The sequence below is a fragment of the Brienomyrus brachyistius genome, chromosome 9 (assembly GCF_023856365.1).
Source record: "Brienomyrus brachyistius isolate T26 chromosome 9, BBRACH_0.4, whole genome shotgun sequence".
In the NCBI taxonomy this organism is placed as follows: domain Eukaryota; kingdom Metazoa; phylum Chordata; class Actinopteri; order Osteoglossiformes; family Mormyridae; genus Brienomyrus; species Brienomyrus brachyistius.
Window position 1 is genome coordinate 16320464 of NC_064541.1, and position 15374 is coordinate 16335837.

At 41.2% G+C, this 15374-nt stretch overlaps 1 protein-coding gene across 1 annotated transcript; it reads left to right on the forward strand.

The window, feature by feature from the left end:
* The first annotated feature begins 1250 nt into the window (after nt 1-1250).
* On the forward strand, nt 1251-15067 carry selenbp1 (selenium binding protein 1). The gene is made up of 12 exons (XM_049024424.1): nt 1251-1860; nt 6215-6268; nt 6428-6540; nt 6683-6868; nt 7081-7201; nt 8152-8334; nt 8496-8677; nt 9103-9181; nt 9340-9461; nt 9841-9933; nt 10200-10318; nt 11451-15067. Exons 1-12 carry the CDS (start codon nt 1857-1859, stop codon nt 11611-11613), a joined length of 1419 nt encoding a protein of 472 aa, XP_048880381.1. The 5' UTR covers nt 1251-1856; the 3' UTR covers nt 11614-15067.
* Nucleotides 15068-15374: the final 307 nt, after the last annotated feature.

Below are 15374 nucleotides of genomic sequence, written 5' to 3' on the forward strand. Positions count from 1 at the left end.
GTTTTTGTACTGTCTTTCATTCTCAGCCAGTTTCATTTTTTTTTACTAAAATGTCTTGGTTTCTGAAATAAAGGAAGCAAGAAAATGTCTGCCTGATAATTGTTCTTAATTTGATTACCTATCTTTTTCCATTAAAAACTCTGCATATTCTGATAGTATGGGTTTATTATCAAAACATATTCTAAGTTTTTAACGGAAAAAGCTGCGAGTACTTTCTCAAGCCACCAGACTATCATAAATTTACTGAGCTTTATCTAAACCATATGATTTGAGTATATTACAATATCACATAAGGAACCTTTATTAGCAAATCTGAAAACCACTGGCCACAGAGCATCATTTGTTTTTTGAGGTTTAGTATCTATGTACACAAAGGATTAAATGCTGCTGGTTTTAATATGAAATATTCAAGTATTTGTGGTTTTGGAACAGATTTTATCTGTATAATCTCAGCTTGGTTTGGATGTAGACCCTGAGACATCATTCCGGCTCTTGGATCTTAAAATGCAAAAATCCCCAGGCAGTAGCTGAATTTAGTGGGAATCCAGAAATTAAACAGGTAAGATGGTGATTCCCCTTGGTCCTCTCAGTGCAGAATTGTTTGGCGAATTGTTAACAAAACCTGTGTATGGAGAGAAGCATTGAAATAATTTAACCGGCTGTGTATAAAAGCATTAAGCTATCAGATAAGAGAGCAATGTCAGTATGCTTTCAGGTGGGTAAACGCTGAATAAAGCTTGTTTTGTGTCCAGGAGAACCATAAGCTATAGTGTATATGGTAAAGCATAGCACTTGTTTAATGATGACATCAATGAACGTTTCTGAAGATTGGAATATAAGATGGAACATTCTGGAAGAGACCTGTACATATGGTTAGCAAAAGCTGACACTGATTCTACAATACCTAAGAATAACATTAATGTCAGGGCAGCTAAGTGTATATCACTGTTGCCTTAAAACACCAGTTTTGCTAGTAAATATCCTTGAGATGTGCAGGTTCTCTCTTATACTCCATTTCCACTCGCTGGGGTGTAGCCTTGTGCTACATGGCACAGGCTCCACCTGATCCTGAGTAGGCCATATGATTATAAGATGGATGGATTTTGTTTCACGATTACCACCACAGCTCCGTATCTGTTTTTAGGACCATACGAAAGTACTTTTTCTCACCACCAGCAGCTGCTGTACTTTGGACCAGAACTTTGTGCTCAGCCCCTCCCTCCGTTGTTTCATACGCCATTTATAAATGCAAAGCACGAAACTTCCTGATATCGAGCACCATGTTTTTGGTGGTTTTGCAGATTTAAGCACGACCTCGTTCAGGCCGATGTCACAGTAAGAGTTTTAAAGGAACTTCATATCTGTTACGACGAAAGAGAAAATGGCTCGCCCAGTTTTCGTCTATCAGACGCGGACCAAACTTTACCGTGGTTTCCTTCCTGTTCTGAATTATTCCTTGTTACAATTTTAATTTCCAACAATAAACGAGAAAAATATCGTATTTTTTTTAAGCCTACACTAGATATTTACCTCGTTTGTTAACGTCAGATGTAGAATATAATGACTGGTAGAGCAGTCTTTAGAAATTTAAAACCGAAAAATTGAGCTAAATATCAGAAATATGTTGACATAAAGTACACTGGCGTAGTAACGGGGGGTGCAATCTACAGACACCTGCAGCTTCAAGCAGGATGTAATAAGGACGGACGGGTGAATACGTACGTTATGCGCGTTCTGACTGCGCGCAGCCACACGCCACCCCCCGCCCCGTCACGCAGGACATCGCTCGCAACACAAGCGAGAAGCAGGAGGGGACGGTCGCTTTAGGAATTACCGAAAACTGTTCATCCAGCGCAATGGGTATAGTATTCTTTACTTTGTTTTAGTGTCAAAGCATTTATTCCACGAACAGAGAATACCGTTCATGTATATCTTTAATGCTCAAAAGTTTGGTAAGCTTCAGTGCATAAGCTATGTTAACTGTAGTAGTTAACGTCAGACTACTTTAAAGAATATATTGTATACTTTTTTTGTTAGAAAAATGTTACATGCACATATACAATGATTTTGTTTAAACCGCATTCTTTCCTGTTATTTTTTTTTTGCAAATTCGTATTTAGGCATATGCAATTTCCAGTAACCTACTCTATTTTTTATTAGAAGAAATGCGTGTCGATACTGTGTAACTGTCTAGGACAATGAGCAAAGAGTAACATCCATTAGCGTGCCGAGTGTGGTTTTCTTGTCAATTGCGAAATATTCCCAGTGTAATTAAGAGAATGATTACAATTCTGTAAAAGCACGATGACGCATTAATAAAATGCAGCGTAAATATCTTTATCCCTAAACATATATTATTTTTCATCCACACAGTACTTTTAAATGAGCAGCACACTTGAACTACTGTTTTGCATCTCCTCAGTTAAACAGGTCGCACGTGTTTTGCTTTCTAAAGTGGTCTGTAGCCTGGATTGAAGCCAGTTCACATTTTGCGTTTGTAAGTGAAGTTAGATGTTAATCGTTAATAGCGAATAGATTTCGCTGGGTATATACTAATCGTTCATGCATGTAATTGTCATCGACTGGTAGAGTAGCCCAAATAGCAAGTAAATTAATCGTTCAAAACGTCTTGACTTTAGAAACGTGACCTACCCCAAAAAACCCTTTAAACTAAACTCAAATCAGATACTTACCCATTCCCCATACAACTGAATATACTGTATCAGTCACATTCAAACAAGCATGAGAGCAAAGGCTAAATTATTACTCTTTCAGGATGTGAATAACTAATTAATGTGAAGAAATGGTAATTAGAGGAATATCCATCCATCCATTTTCCAAACCGCTTATCTTACTGGGTCGCGGGGGGTCCGGAGCCTATCCTGGAATCAATGGGCACGAGGCAGGGAACAACCCAGGATGGGGGGCCAGCCCATCGCAGGGCACACACACACCATTCACTCACACATGCACACCTCCGGGCAATTTAGCAACTCCAATTAGCCTCAGCATGTTTTTGGACTGTGGGGGGAAACCGGAGAACTCCCCATGTCGTCGTGGGGTTAACATGCAAACTCCACACACATGTGACCCAGGCGGAGACTCGAACCCGGGTCCCAGAGGTGTGAGGCAACAGTGCTAACCACTGCACCACCATGCCACCCCTCTAGAGGAATATACTTAGACCTAAATATATCCTTAATATTGTCTTTCAAATCACTGCTAACACAAATCATAAACGTAATAATAGACACCAACCATCTGTATTATCCACAAATAGCCCTGCAGGACACGTACCTGCCCTCTGTCTTACCAGCTAACCTTTTACACATTCACTGCAGGGGCAAAGGTCAATAAAGACTATAATCCCCTACTTGAAACGCCAACATCAATATTATATCTTCTCATTTGATATTGCCAGCTGAAATGGTGCAAGAGGTTTGTAATTATAAGTTCAGCAAATATAGGTAATATATAGTCTGTTTGAAAATGTGATGTGGCTTTTGAGTCATTCCATATAAAATCACCCAGTCTGAGAACTGTCCCGACATTCATGCCTCCCTTGTTATGTCATGTATGGTGTTTGAAACTTGCTTAATTCTGTAAAAATGTTGCAAATTAGTTTCATAACCGAAGTTGAATGACAAGCAATACTTAATATATCTGCATTTATCTTCTGCACAGACATTTTCTTTTCATCATAATTTTTTTGGTTGACTCATTCACTTTTGTTCTTGCCATTTTGCTATTTCACTGGCTCTTAAAGTGATACTAAACACATATTTTGTGTTGTATATTATAGCAAAGGTGTTACACCTCATGAGACTGCTTGTCAATGAACTTTTTAATTGGAACAGATTTTTTGAGAATTATAATTTGGGTTTCGATTTATTGCTTGAATGTTTTATTTAAGACACTCGATTGTTTCTAATGTGGTTTAATTTTGTAAAGTCCGTAATGTGATTTTTTTTTTTTTTTATCATGGCAATAAATTTGCAATATTTTTACTGATATTTAATATTAAACTAGGGCTGCCGCTAACGATTATTTTTCTATCGAATATTTTGCAGGTTGGTCGATTTAATCTAAATGATTAATTTTCCTATTGACAACAACAAACTCTATTGTTGGGTTTTAGATAATAGATTCTGGCTTTTCGACACTATACTGACGTTATTTACTCCCACAATTCGATAAGCAGAATAGTAGTAAGCTAAAAATATTAACAAGAGGTGTATTGTGATGCCCAAAGGTTAGTTCTATGTATAAATTCAGCGTATCCTTATACTGTGCCGAGTGTGCCACTTGCGACTGCTTTGTGGAAGCGATAAGCACTGAAGTCGTGGTGAAGAAAGGGACAGCTCAGCAGCCATGATGTCTTTTAATAGAGGAGATATTGTGGATAAACAGGGTAAAAAGATGGTAGTGAGGCAATACTTATTGCATTTTAAAGTCTGGCATTTTTTTCTTGTAAATATAGTTTTCATTTTGTTCATTCATGTTTATTAAACTGCCATTAGTATTGTAACGCGCACGGTGGGCGTGCACACACATGTACAACGATTAACATTTAACACTGCACTTGACATAACACAGCACTGTTACATTACAATATATGCGAGGACTATTTAGAGTCCAACCTGCCGTGCTGCTCGCCAGTACCTCAGCAGTACAGTACAGAGAGCTTTTTAATTCGTCTTGTCCTTGTGGCTGCTAAATGCACTAAAGCCATAAAGTCATCTGCCTGCTGCTTTAGAATTTCCATTGAATAAGTGTCTGAGAAAATGTTTAGGCTAGACTCTAGGCTTATTCTACGTTGATTAGCGGTGCTGGTGTGTATTCGTTCGCATTGGGTTTGTGGGGACCAGTGTTATTATCGTGAACGGAAACTAAAATGAAAAATAATAATTCGTGAACTAAAATGAAATTACCCTTACATATTTCAAAAGCATATTTTGGCAATATATGTATGATGATTAGAAATTCACGCGGAGTGTTCTGAAGCTGAAAATTGGTATAAAATCCATTATTTTTCCAGGTCCTCATAATTTGGTTGTATGTTTTGTTGTCTAGAGAGAGAGTGATGGTTACACTTTCACATTTTCCAATTCTGTGTGTTGGGAAACATTGCTAGAGCAGTTTTTCCCAATCCGGACCTCAGGGACGCACAGACCACATTTTTGCTCCCTTGGAAAAAAACACTGTTAGAGCAAGGAGAGGGCAAACATTCTTCGATTTTGATTCTTCTTCAAAAGGATCCTGATACTTGGTTACTATGGAAACGAACCAACGGTCATCAACACAGGGCTTTGAACCTTAGTGCTTACAGTACGGCTCAAGCTGTTGCCTTTGACATTTTCGCATCCTGCTGCACTGCACAGTTTATAGATTTTATACGTGATATATTGTGTGCCGCTTACGGCATCTTGAATTCCACTAAATACCATGACATTTTAACCTTCTAGCTGCCTCTGTCAGAAGGTCTATCAGAAACTTATCCCAAGCACACATCAAATCAACAATGAAACCGTTGCAAGAACATAAAATCAAGGTTTTGCAATGGCCATGTCGGTCTCCAGATCGGAACCCGCTTGAGAACCCGTGGTCATGCCCGTTCCTACCACCGATGTCAGTTTCTGCAACTCGTATAACCACCTTCCATCACAGGGCACACCTAGGAAGAGCTAACACTTTTGTCCTTGGCTACGGCCCTGCCTGTGACGTGAGCTGAAGTGGGCCTCCGCCCACGTAAACCCTTGACTAACAAGGAATTGGAGTTATACTGTGTGGATATTTTCTCAGAAAATATTCTCCAAGCTCTTTACAAAAATCTGTTGCCAGGGTACGCTGCAACAAGTTATCCCTTAAAAATGCTATTACTAATACTTTGTATAACTTTATTGTGCTTGGTGTTTAACTAAAATGCCAATAAACAGATGGTAAAAATGCGATTATTAAATCATGGTCTGTTTCTTAAAAAATAAAAGCTAAAATGTGTTAAAACATAAGGCTTGCATTATTTTTTTAAGCTCATGATATCACTTATTGCATTTGTGGTTCATCTTATGCATTAATGTTTAACTCGTCTTCATAAGGGTTGCCAGTTGACTCTAGGTGCCGGGTCATCTGCCTTTATCTGTAATGTGATTCTTGTGCCTACCTCCAATAATCAACATATATATGTTTAGATTCTGTGTTTCTCTTTTCTCAATAGCCAAGTGTGAAGGATGTGGACCTGGCTACAGAAGCCCCCTGGAGGCCATGAAAGGTAACATCATGTCTGCGTATAGCTCTCTGTGATGGCAGAGCGAACAGCATGGAACAATAATGCACTCAGAACTGGGGCTGGTGAGATAGGGGGCGGTGGCTAGAGTGGAGGTTTGTGCGTTGATTTAGTGTGTGTGTGTGTGCGTGCTTGTTCTTTAAGGGCCACGTGAGGAGATTGTCTATGTGCCCTGCGTATACCGCAGCACTGGCATTGAGAAGCCAGATTATCTGGCAACGGTGGATGTTGATCCGAAGTCTGCAAACTACTGCAAGGTAACTTCTCCACACCTAGTGGATCCAGTAAGACCATTTTCCTCTTTAACCTGCGGGTTAGGCACTGAAGAATAAATGAAGGGAGGCCAGTGGCCGGTCTCATGAATAAGGGTAGTGATGTCGGTGTCGGTGTCTTGGTCAGGTCATTCACCGGCTGCCCATGCCGAACCTGAAGGATGAACTGCATCACTCGGGGTGGAACGCATGCAGCAGCTGCTTTGGTGACCCCTCAAAGACACGCAACCGGCTCATCCTGCCTGCTCTGATCTCCTCTCGGGTCTATGTGGTGGATGTGGGCACCGACCCCCGTGCTCCACGGCTCCACAAGGTTTGACGCTCACAGCCCACAAGCAAAACCACAACGAATTCCTGTTTAATCAATACGAATTATTTCACAGCCTTTCTACAGCTGGAACAAGAGAAGACTTAGGCACTTGAAGTGAATGTAAATCTATATACAACCTTCTTTAAAAAAAAATGTAGCTCTAAGCTTTTCCAGGTATGTGTTGACTGGGTTGTTTTTCCACTTGCTGTCTGCAGATGGTGGAGCCCACAGAGCTGTTCTGGAAATGCGGGCTGGCTAATCCACACACCAGTCACTGCCTTGGCAGCGGGCAGGTCATGATTAGCGCCATGGGGGATCCCTCTGGTAATGGGAAAGGTGAGGCACCTCTGGGAGGCGGGATGGGGGGGAGGCAGGAGCAAATAGCATGGAAGAATAGCAGAATAGATTTCTGCAAGAAATGTGACACAACAAAAAGGTTTTCTTTACAATTAGCAGGTATCCCATGCTGCCTGACTTGCCTTTGTTTGTTACATCCAATTTTTTTATTGGCTCTAACCATAGGCATCCTTAGGTCCAATCACTTGGGGCCGTTGCCCCGATGCCAATTGTCCTTTGAAGAAAGAAAAAAGTCAAGCCCTGGGTAAACTTGAGTTAACCCCTGACTTTTTTTTTTTTTTTTTCAACGCCCCTGGCTTAACCCTTCTGACGCAGTTTTTTTTGTAGCTATGGAAAAATTTGTAAGCATGAATGTTAAGCGTTCCAGCTCCAAGAGGAAGTGTTCGTGCACAAGACAGTGGCGACACCTAAGCCATATGAATTTTTAACTTTCGGGCATGTGTTGCTCATGAGGCAGAAATTGAGCCGTGTCGTAATTCGCTGAAATAATGATAAGATTAACTGAACAATTAACTAGGGACGTCCCAATCCACTTTGTTGGTACCCTGTCCTGATCAGACGCATTCTAATCCTAATCCTGATCTGATCTTTTAATAAATTTACACACACATACAGTAGGTGTTGGGGCATTCTTTGAGTAGGCCTCGCGATTTCGCGCTATTCTCCTTTATGATGTTTCTGCGAGTGCTTAATTTGATTCATTGTATTAATTAAACAATGCCCTGTCGCTGCCTATTCTGGAAAGGAGGGTATTGCAGACATAGGAGGTAGCTTTTGGGCTACTTTGCGTTTCCAAATCAAAGAATTTCCACACAGCTAACATCTCCCTATTTTTTGTAGTTTCTAGCCATGTGACTCAGGCTTACTGCCCGTTCTGTATTCAGTAATCTCCTGTTTGCCTTTCTGTCTGTACTCCTATTATATGTCAGGCGGCTTTGTCCTGTTGGATGGCAAGACATTTGAGGTGACTGGGAACTGGGAGCTGCCAGGAGAGGCTGCCCCGTTCGGCTATGACTTCTGGTACCAGCCCAGACACAATGTCATGATGAGCACTGAGTGGGGAGCTCCCAAGGTTCTAGCCAACGGCTTTAACCCTGCAGATGTGGGAGCAGGTGGGCTTGGGCAAAGTGTTTTTCTAACCCTTTATAAAAAGATTTTATTAAAGACTTATTAAAATAATCGAGCTTACTTATTTAATGATTCCAGCAATCACTTTTAGCCTCATGTTAATGGATTACAAGCACGTGTTTATCGTGACAAGCTGTGCCCCTAGGTCACTATGGAAGGCACATCCATGTGTGGGACTGGACCACACACAAGCACCTGCAGTCTCTGGACCTGGGGGAGGAGGGGTCCATTCCCCTGGAGATACGCTTCCTGCACGATCCGGCTGCCCAGGAGGGTTTCGTGGGCTGTGCGCTCAGCGGCACCATCTTCCGCTTCTACAAAACTGGGGTACCATGCAGGGTGTCCATTAATGCCTGGGGGGGGGGGGGGGGGGTCAGTCATGATACGAAGCTCATTTCATCCAGCAAATCTTTCTGCATAGTTACTAATTTCCTACAATTGAAGACCAGCCTCTTAATTGGAGTCTCAATTAAATACTGTGGTTTTTCGATCAGAGAAGTTGTTAACTGAATTGAAGAATGAGTTCAAATAGGTATATTAAAGGTATATAGGTATACAAAATGTTTTAGAATACTGCCTCGCAGGACTGTCAGTGAAAACCTCTGCTTAAATAATGTATCTTAATTAATTGTCAAGTCAAACTGCAAACTCAGTTTGCATAGTCTAAGCTTCACTGACGTCCTGTACTGCTATGCAGTGATATACGAGGGCTCATGTTGTTTGCATGTATGCGTTTGTGTGTTTATACTCAGAACGGTGACTGGGCTGCAGAGAAAGTCATCAGCATTCCCAGTAAGAAGGTGGAGGGATGGGTTCTTCCACAGATGCCCAGTGAGTGGCTGTTGACTGGTCTGCGGGGTACAGATGAGCCCCAGAGGGACACTCGTTTTAAGGAAAAATCGCAGAAGTGAAATGGCAATAATTTACTGGGGAATGTGTGTGTTGTATGAGGCGTGGGTCCAAAATCTCCCATCTCTCCATCCCCGTAGGTCTCATCACGGATATTCTGATATCCCTGGATGACCGTTTCCTCTACTTGAGCAACTGGGTGCATGGAGACATCCGGCAATATGACATCACTGACACCAGGAATCCACGTTTGGTTGGCCAAGTGAGTTTTGCAGTCAGACCTGGATCGAGCCAAAAACGCCACGCTGTGTATAATAACGTGAAGCTTTTAGCATGACTGTGTGACTCCGCAGGTTAGGATGCTTAGCCCTTGACATGAAGTCGCCAGTTCAAACCCCACGGTCAACAGTGATGTCACTGTTTGGCCCTTGAGCAAAACCCTTAACCCATATTGCTCCATAGACCCTGCTTGCATAAAATGCGTGTCGCTTTGGAAACATGGGCCTGCTAATTTAAAATATGAATGGATATCTACTTGTACGGCATAGACCCAATACGTAGAACATTTATAGCCATTAGGATTATTTAGTGCTTTGTGGAACCTGGGAATTTTAACTGGACGAGGTGTTTATTTGTGCAAGGTCTTTCTGGGAGGCAGCATCTTAAATGATGGCTCCGTCAAGGTTGTGGAGGACCAGGAGCTAGAGAGCCAGCCAGCCCCTTGCGTCATAAAGGTTAGTCACACCCGGGGTTGGGTAATTCAGGTCCAGAGAGTAGGAGTCCAGACCGGGATTTTGTTTCAGCCAACCAGTTGAGCATAAAGAGTCACAGAGTACTCAACTGGTTGGTTGAAACAAAATCCCGGTCTGGACTTATACTCTCTGGACCTGAATTACTCAAGTCTGGCCACGGCAACGGATGTCCTTCGAAACGAATAGCAGCTGGTGTATTTGCGTGGAGCAGGGATCCTGTCTACTTGTGCATGTGCATTCCTGCTCAGGGGAAGAGAGTTCCTGGAAGCCCACAGATGCTGCAGCTGAGCCTGGATGGGAAGAGACTGTATGTCACTACCTCACTCTTCAGCAGCTGGGACAAGCAGTTTTACCCTGACCTCATCAAGTGAGAATCTGACCTTTTTGATGCCTGATGACTAAATTAATTGCGGTTTCAACATTCCCATTAAAAGTTTAACAATCATATTTAAGGTTCTACTAAATCAGCTGGCTCGTGTGTCTTGCATAGTAAATTTTAACAGTGTGTAAGAAAAGTTTTCCGGAAAATTCCAGATGGGTTCCACCACGGTCGTAGAATTTGTGTGAAAGCTGCACATTAATAAGTAAGGGCCCTCTGGAGAAATGAAACGTATCTGCTGATACATCTGCAGAAGACGACACAAATGGTGTGTCAGTATCGCTAATGCTGTTGTTTTGCAGTGCACCGCCATTAGCTTTTCTGCGGCTGTATCTCCTTTTGACTGTTTTTGATTCTTTAACTTGCTTTACTTAACCTCAGTATCGGTAGTCCATCATTAACTTCCCAGACTCATCCAGATCACGTTGTCATTAAATTCCTTTTGGGCTGCAGAAAGTGGGATCCAGCGCCTGTCTGGCAAACATCTGACTTGAACAGCTGCAGGATGTTAGGATTTTTGTTTGTTTACTCAAACTTTTTTCTTTCCCTCCTCCAACACATAGTCTACCTCGCTTCACAAAGTATGCAATTGTTGTCATCAGAGGGTCGTATCAGAGACTCTTCGGTGCTCAGGGTTACCCAGGCAGAAGCCCAGGGGTCTTTGCTGAAAAGGGGCCTCAGTTATTTTTACCGAGTCGACAGCTTTCACCTTCACCAGCGCCTCTCCTTGTGACCATGTTAATGCGCCTTTTTCCTATGCATAACAACTCTTGCTTAAAGAATCCCATTGACAGGATTATGAATAGCTAAAAGCAATTTATACAAAAGCATATTATACAAAACGTTAACTGAAATCTACTCAATAACACTTTTGTCCTAAAAAAGTGCTTAGTTTTCCCCTATAAATATAAATGCCACATACCCATCTATTATGTACTTCACATGTCTGATCCAGGATCAGTGTAGATATGGTTAATTTCTGTCCATTTATGTAGATGTATGTGTGTGGTATGTAGGAAACCTGCTCAAACTTATGGGCTATAATTTAATTGTGTCTGACCAGCTGATACCTGTAGTAGACAGCTCTGATGGACGTCTCTGCTTTTTCGCCACTCGCCAGGGAGGGTTCGGTGATGATGCAGGTCGACGTGGACACTGTGAGCGGCGGCCTCACTGTCAATCGGTCCTTCCTGGTTGATTTTGGAAAAGAACCAGATGGACCGGCGCTGGCCCACGAAGTGCGGTACCCTGGTGGGGACTGCACCTCCGACATCTGGTTGTAACGGAAAGGGGTGGAGCTTTACATGTTTTGAACCATTCTAAGGACACGCTGACATTATTATTATTATTATTGCTGCCAGACTAGTAATAGACATGCCCTACATATAGGCTGTGACTCTAAAGATCTTCAGTCTATTTCTGTTGCTAGATAATATGAGATTTCACTGTTTTAACAATACAAACTTTTTATGACACACTGAAGCTGTATGTTGATGAATTTCTGAAGCACTTGTACTTTTTCCATATAAAAAATGTAATGTTAACCTTTTTGCAAATTAATGAGTAACTGTATGACTGATAAATGCTGAGTAATCGGAAGGTCGCCAGTTCATATCCCAGGGTCAGCAGAATGATGTCACTGTTGGGCCCCTGAGTGAGGCCCTTAACTCCCAACTGCTCCAGGGACTGACTACGCCTGCTTTCTCAACTGTACTTTACTTTGGATACAAGCTGAATTTTGGTATGAAGATGCTTTAATTAAATTGTGGTTTGCATGGAGACTGGCCTGGGGGAGATTATCATAATACTGTTTAGTCGTTTTAAGAATATAATATTAAGTATAATATTTTTTGCCGTTAAGGGGAACGTTTCAGAGGGGTGTGCCTATTATGGTAACTGGAGGGTGACATCTGATGAAGAGCCATTTGTGGGAGTGGGCATGTCTGAGCTTATTTACACATCTCTATATCAGTGCTTATATTCTTGTAAATAATCCTTTTTCAGAGGGAATATAAACACTCTGATCCATTGGTCTGATGCAATCAAAAGTGTTGAGGAACTATGGTTATTTAAATGTCTGACTCTGTGTACCAGGTACAATTTTAATAGATGCTTTTATCCAGAGTGACAGATTATTCTCAGGGTTTTATGATTTTTACTCATTTCTCAGCTAGTTATGTGGAGTCAGTATAATTTATGATTCAACTATAATGACAAACAGTATACTTCATCAATCTGTCTCCAGCTTTGTCTTATTGCAGTTGCCAGGTCAGCTTTGCAGGTTGGAGCCTTGTCGTGGACCATTTTCTTTAATTTCCACCACAGATTCTCAATTGGATTAAGGTCCGGACTATTTGCAGGCCATGCCATTGACATTATATGTCTTTCCTGTAGGAATGTTTTCACAGAATTTGCCCTATGGCACGATGCATTATCATCCTGAAAAATTATGCTACCATCACCAAACATTCTTTCAATTGATGGAATAAGAAGTGTCCAAAATCTCAACATAAACTTGTGCATTTATAGAAGATGTAATGACTGTCTTGTCTCCCATACCTTTAAGAACGTAAGAACATATGAACTATACAAACGAGAGGAGGCCATTCGGCCCATCAAGCTCGCTTGGGGAGAACTAAACTAATAGCTCAGAGTCATTAAAATCTTATCTAGCTCTGATTTAAAGGAACCCAAGGATTCAGCTTGCACTACATTATCAGGAAGGCTATTCCATACTCTGACTACGTGCTGTGTAAAGAAGTGCTTCCTTAAATCCAGCTTGAAATGTTCTCCCGCTAATTTCCACCTATGGCCACGAGTTCGTGTATTTAAACTAATGCTGAAGTAACTATTTGGTTGAACAGCATCCAAACCTGTTAGAATCTTATATACCTGGATCATGTCCCCCCTCAGTCTTCTTTGCTTGAGACTGAACAGATTTAGTTCCTCGTATGACATTCCTCTAAGACCAGGAATAATTTTTGTGGCCCTATGCTGCACCTTTTCTAAGGCCACAATGTCCTTTTTAAGATATGGTGACCAAACCTGCACACAATATTCTAGGTGAGGTCTCACCAAGGAATTGTATAATCTTAGCATTACCTCCCTTGACTTAAACTCCACACACCTGGAGATATACCCCAACATCCTATTGCTTTTTTATTGCTTCCCCACACTGGCGAAAATGGGACATGGAAGCATCAACATACACACCAAGGTCTTTCTCATGATCAGCTACCTTTATTTCAGTGACACCCATGAAATACCTGTACTTTATATTTTTGCTCCCTAGATGGAGTACCTTACATTTATCGACGTTAAATTTCATCTGCCAGGTATCGGCCCAGTCACTAATTAAATCAAGATCCCGCTGTAGCTGCTGAGCCGCTAATTCAGTATCTGCTACACCACCCACCTTGGTGTCATCTGCAAATTTCACCAGTTTACTGTATATTGGTATCCATATCATTTATGTAAATTAGGAACAATAGTGGTCCTAAAATCAAACCCTGCGGTACCCCACTATGAACGCAAGCCCACTGTGACATTGTGCCTCTTATAACTACTCGCTGTTTCCTATCTGTTAACCAGTTATCAATCCAGGTCGCTACGGTACCTAAAATACCTGTCGCTTTGAGTTTAAGTAGGAGCCTCTTGTGGGGGACAACATCAAAAGCCTTTTGTAAATGTAAGTAGATGACATCATAGGCCTTCTTATCATCAACTTCCTGAGTAGCTTCCTCAAAAAACTCCAACAGATTTGTTAAACAGGATCTACCTCTCCTAAATCCATGCTGGCTATCCCGCAAAATTTACCTGACATACAACCCCATATCATTAATGATTGTGGAAATTTGCATGTTTCCTTCAGGCAGTTGTCTTTATAAATTTCATTGGAACGGCACCAAACAAAAGTTCCAGCATCATCACCCTGCCCAATGCAGATTCGTGATTCATTACTGAATATAACTCTCATCCAGACATCCGCAGTCCAAGATTGTCTTTCTTTAGACCACTGAAACCTTGTTTTTTTTCTGTTTAGATGTTAATGATGGTTTTCGTTTGGCTTTTCTGTATGTAAATCTCATTTCTTTTAGGCGATTTCTTACTGTCCAGTCGCAGACATGGACTCCACTTTCTGCCCAATTGTTCTTCATTTGTTTTGTTGTGCATTTTGTTTTCAAGGCATATTGCTTTAAGTTTTCTGTCTTGGCGCTTTCATGTCTTTCTTGGTCTACCAGTACGCTTCCCTTTTACAACCATTCCATTTGATTTGTACTTGGTCCAGATTTTAGACACAGCTGACTGGGAACAACTAACATCTTTTGCAACATTCCGTGAAGATTTACCTTCTTCAAGAAGTTTGATAATCCTCTCCTTTGTTCCAACTGACATCTCTCGTGTTGGAGCCATGAGTTATGTCAATTATCTTGGTTCGACACATCACTAATGTGTGCAAGCACTCTTTTTTTTTAACTGCAGACTAATTAGCAGTTGTAATCAGATACAGGTGTTTGTTTTAGAAATGCAAAGTGCATGGTGATTCCATATAATATTCCTCAGATTTGTGATTCCATATTTTTTTCCTCTGTTTGATCTTTAAAACAGTTGTCATTGACTAAAGTTATCTTTTTTTAAGTGTTTTATACAGCCAGAAGTTTGGATTGTTGAGTAAAAATAGTTTTGTGGCATGTATGCCATTGTTTTTTTTCCTACACAATTAAACATTTGAATGAACATCTAATGAGAGGGGTGATTCAATACTTCTTGCCAGGGGTTGTAGATATAGAGGCCACGTAGAACAAGATGGACTTTGGCGCCATCGTGTGGTTGGATTGCTTCTATAACCGCTATATTTTTCTGTCTGGTTATAACCTTTGCGTAGCAAATTTTCCATGCTTCGTGGTACTGGGGCAATTCTGCCAGGGAGCATTGGCCTTATTACCACTACATTTAGGGAAAAAAAACTTTTATTTTGTAGATGGATTCAGCTGCTTTCGGAAGAATGAACCTTATAGTGAAGCTGAATATAAGTTATAGCTAG

What these genes read in the sequence shown, in the direction of transcription:
- selenbp1 (XM_049024424.1), top strand. An exon ending in GGTTCTTCCACAGATGCCCA is followed by an intron (nt 9,182 to 9,339) that starts GTGAGTGGCTGT and finishes CCATCCCCGTAG; the next exon opens with GTCTCATCACGGATATTCTG. An exon ending in TTTTACCCTGACCTCATCAA is followed by an intron (nt 10,319 to 11,450) that starts GTGAGAATCTGA and finishes GCCACTCGCCAG; the next exon opens with GGAGGGTTCGGTGATGATGC.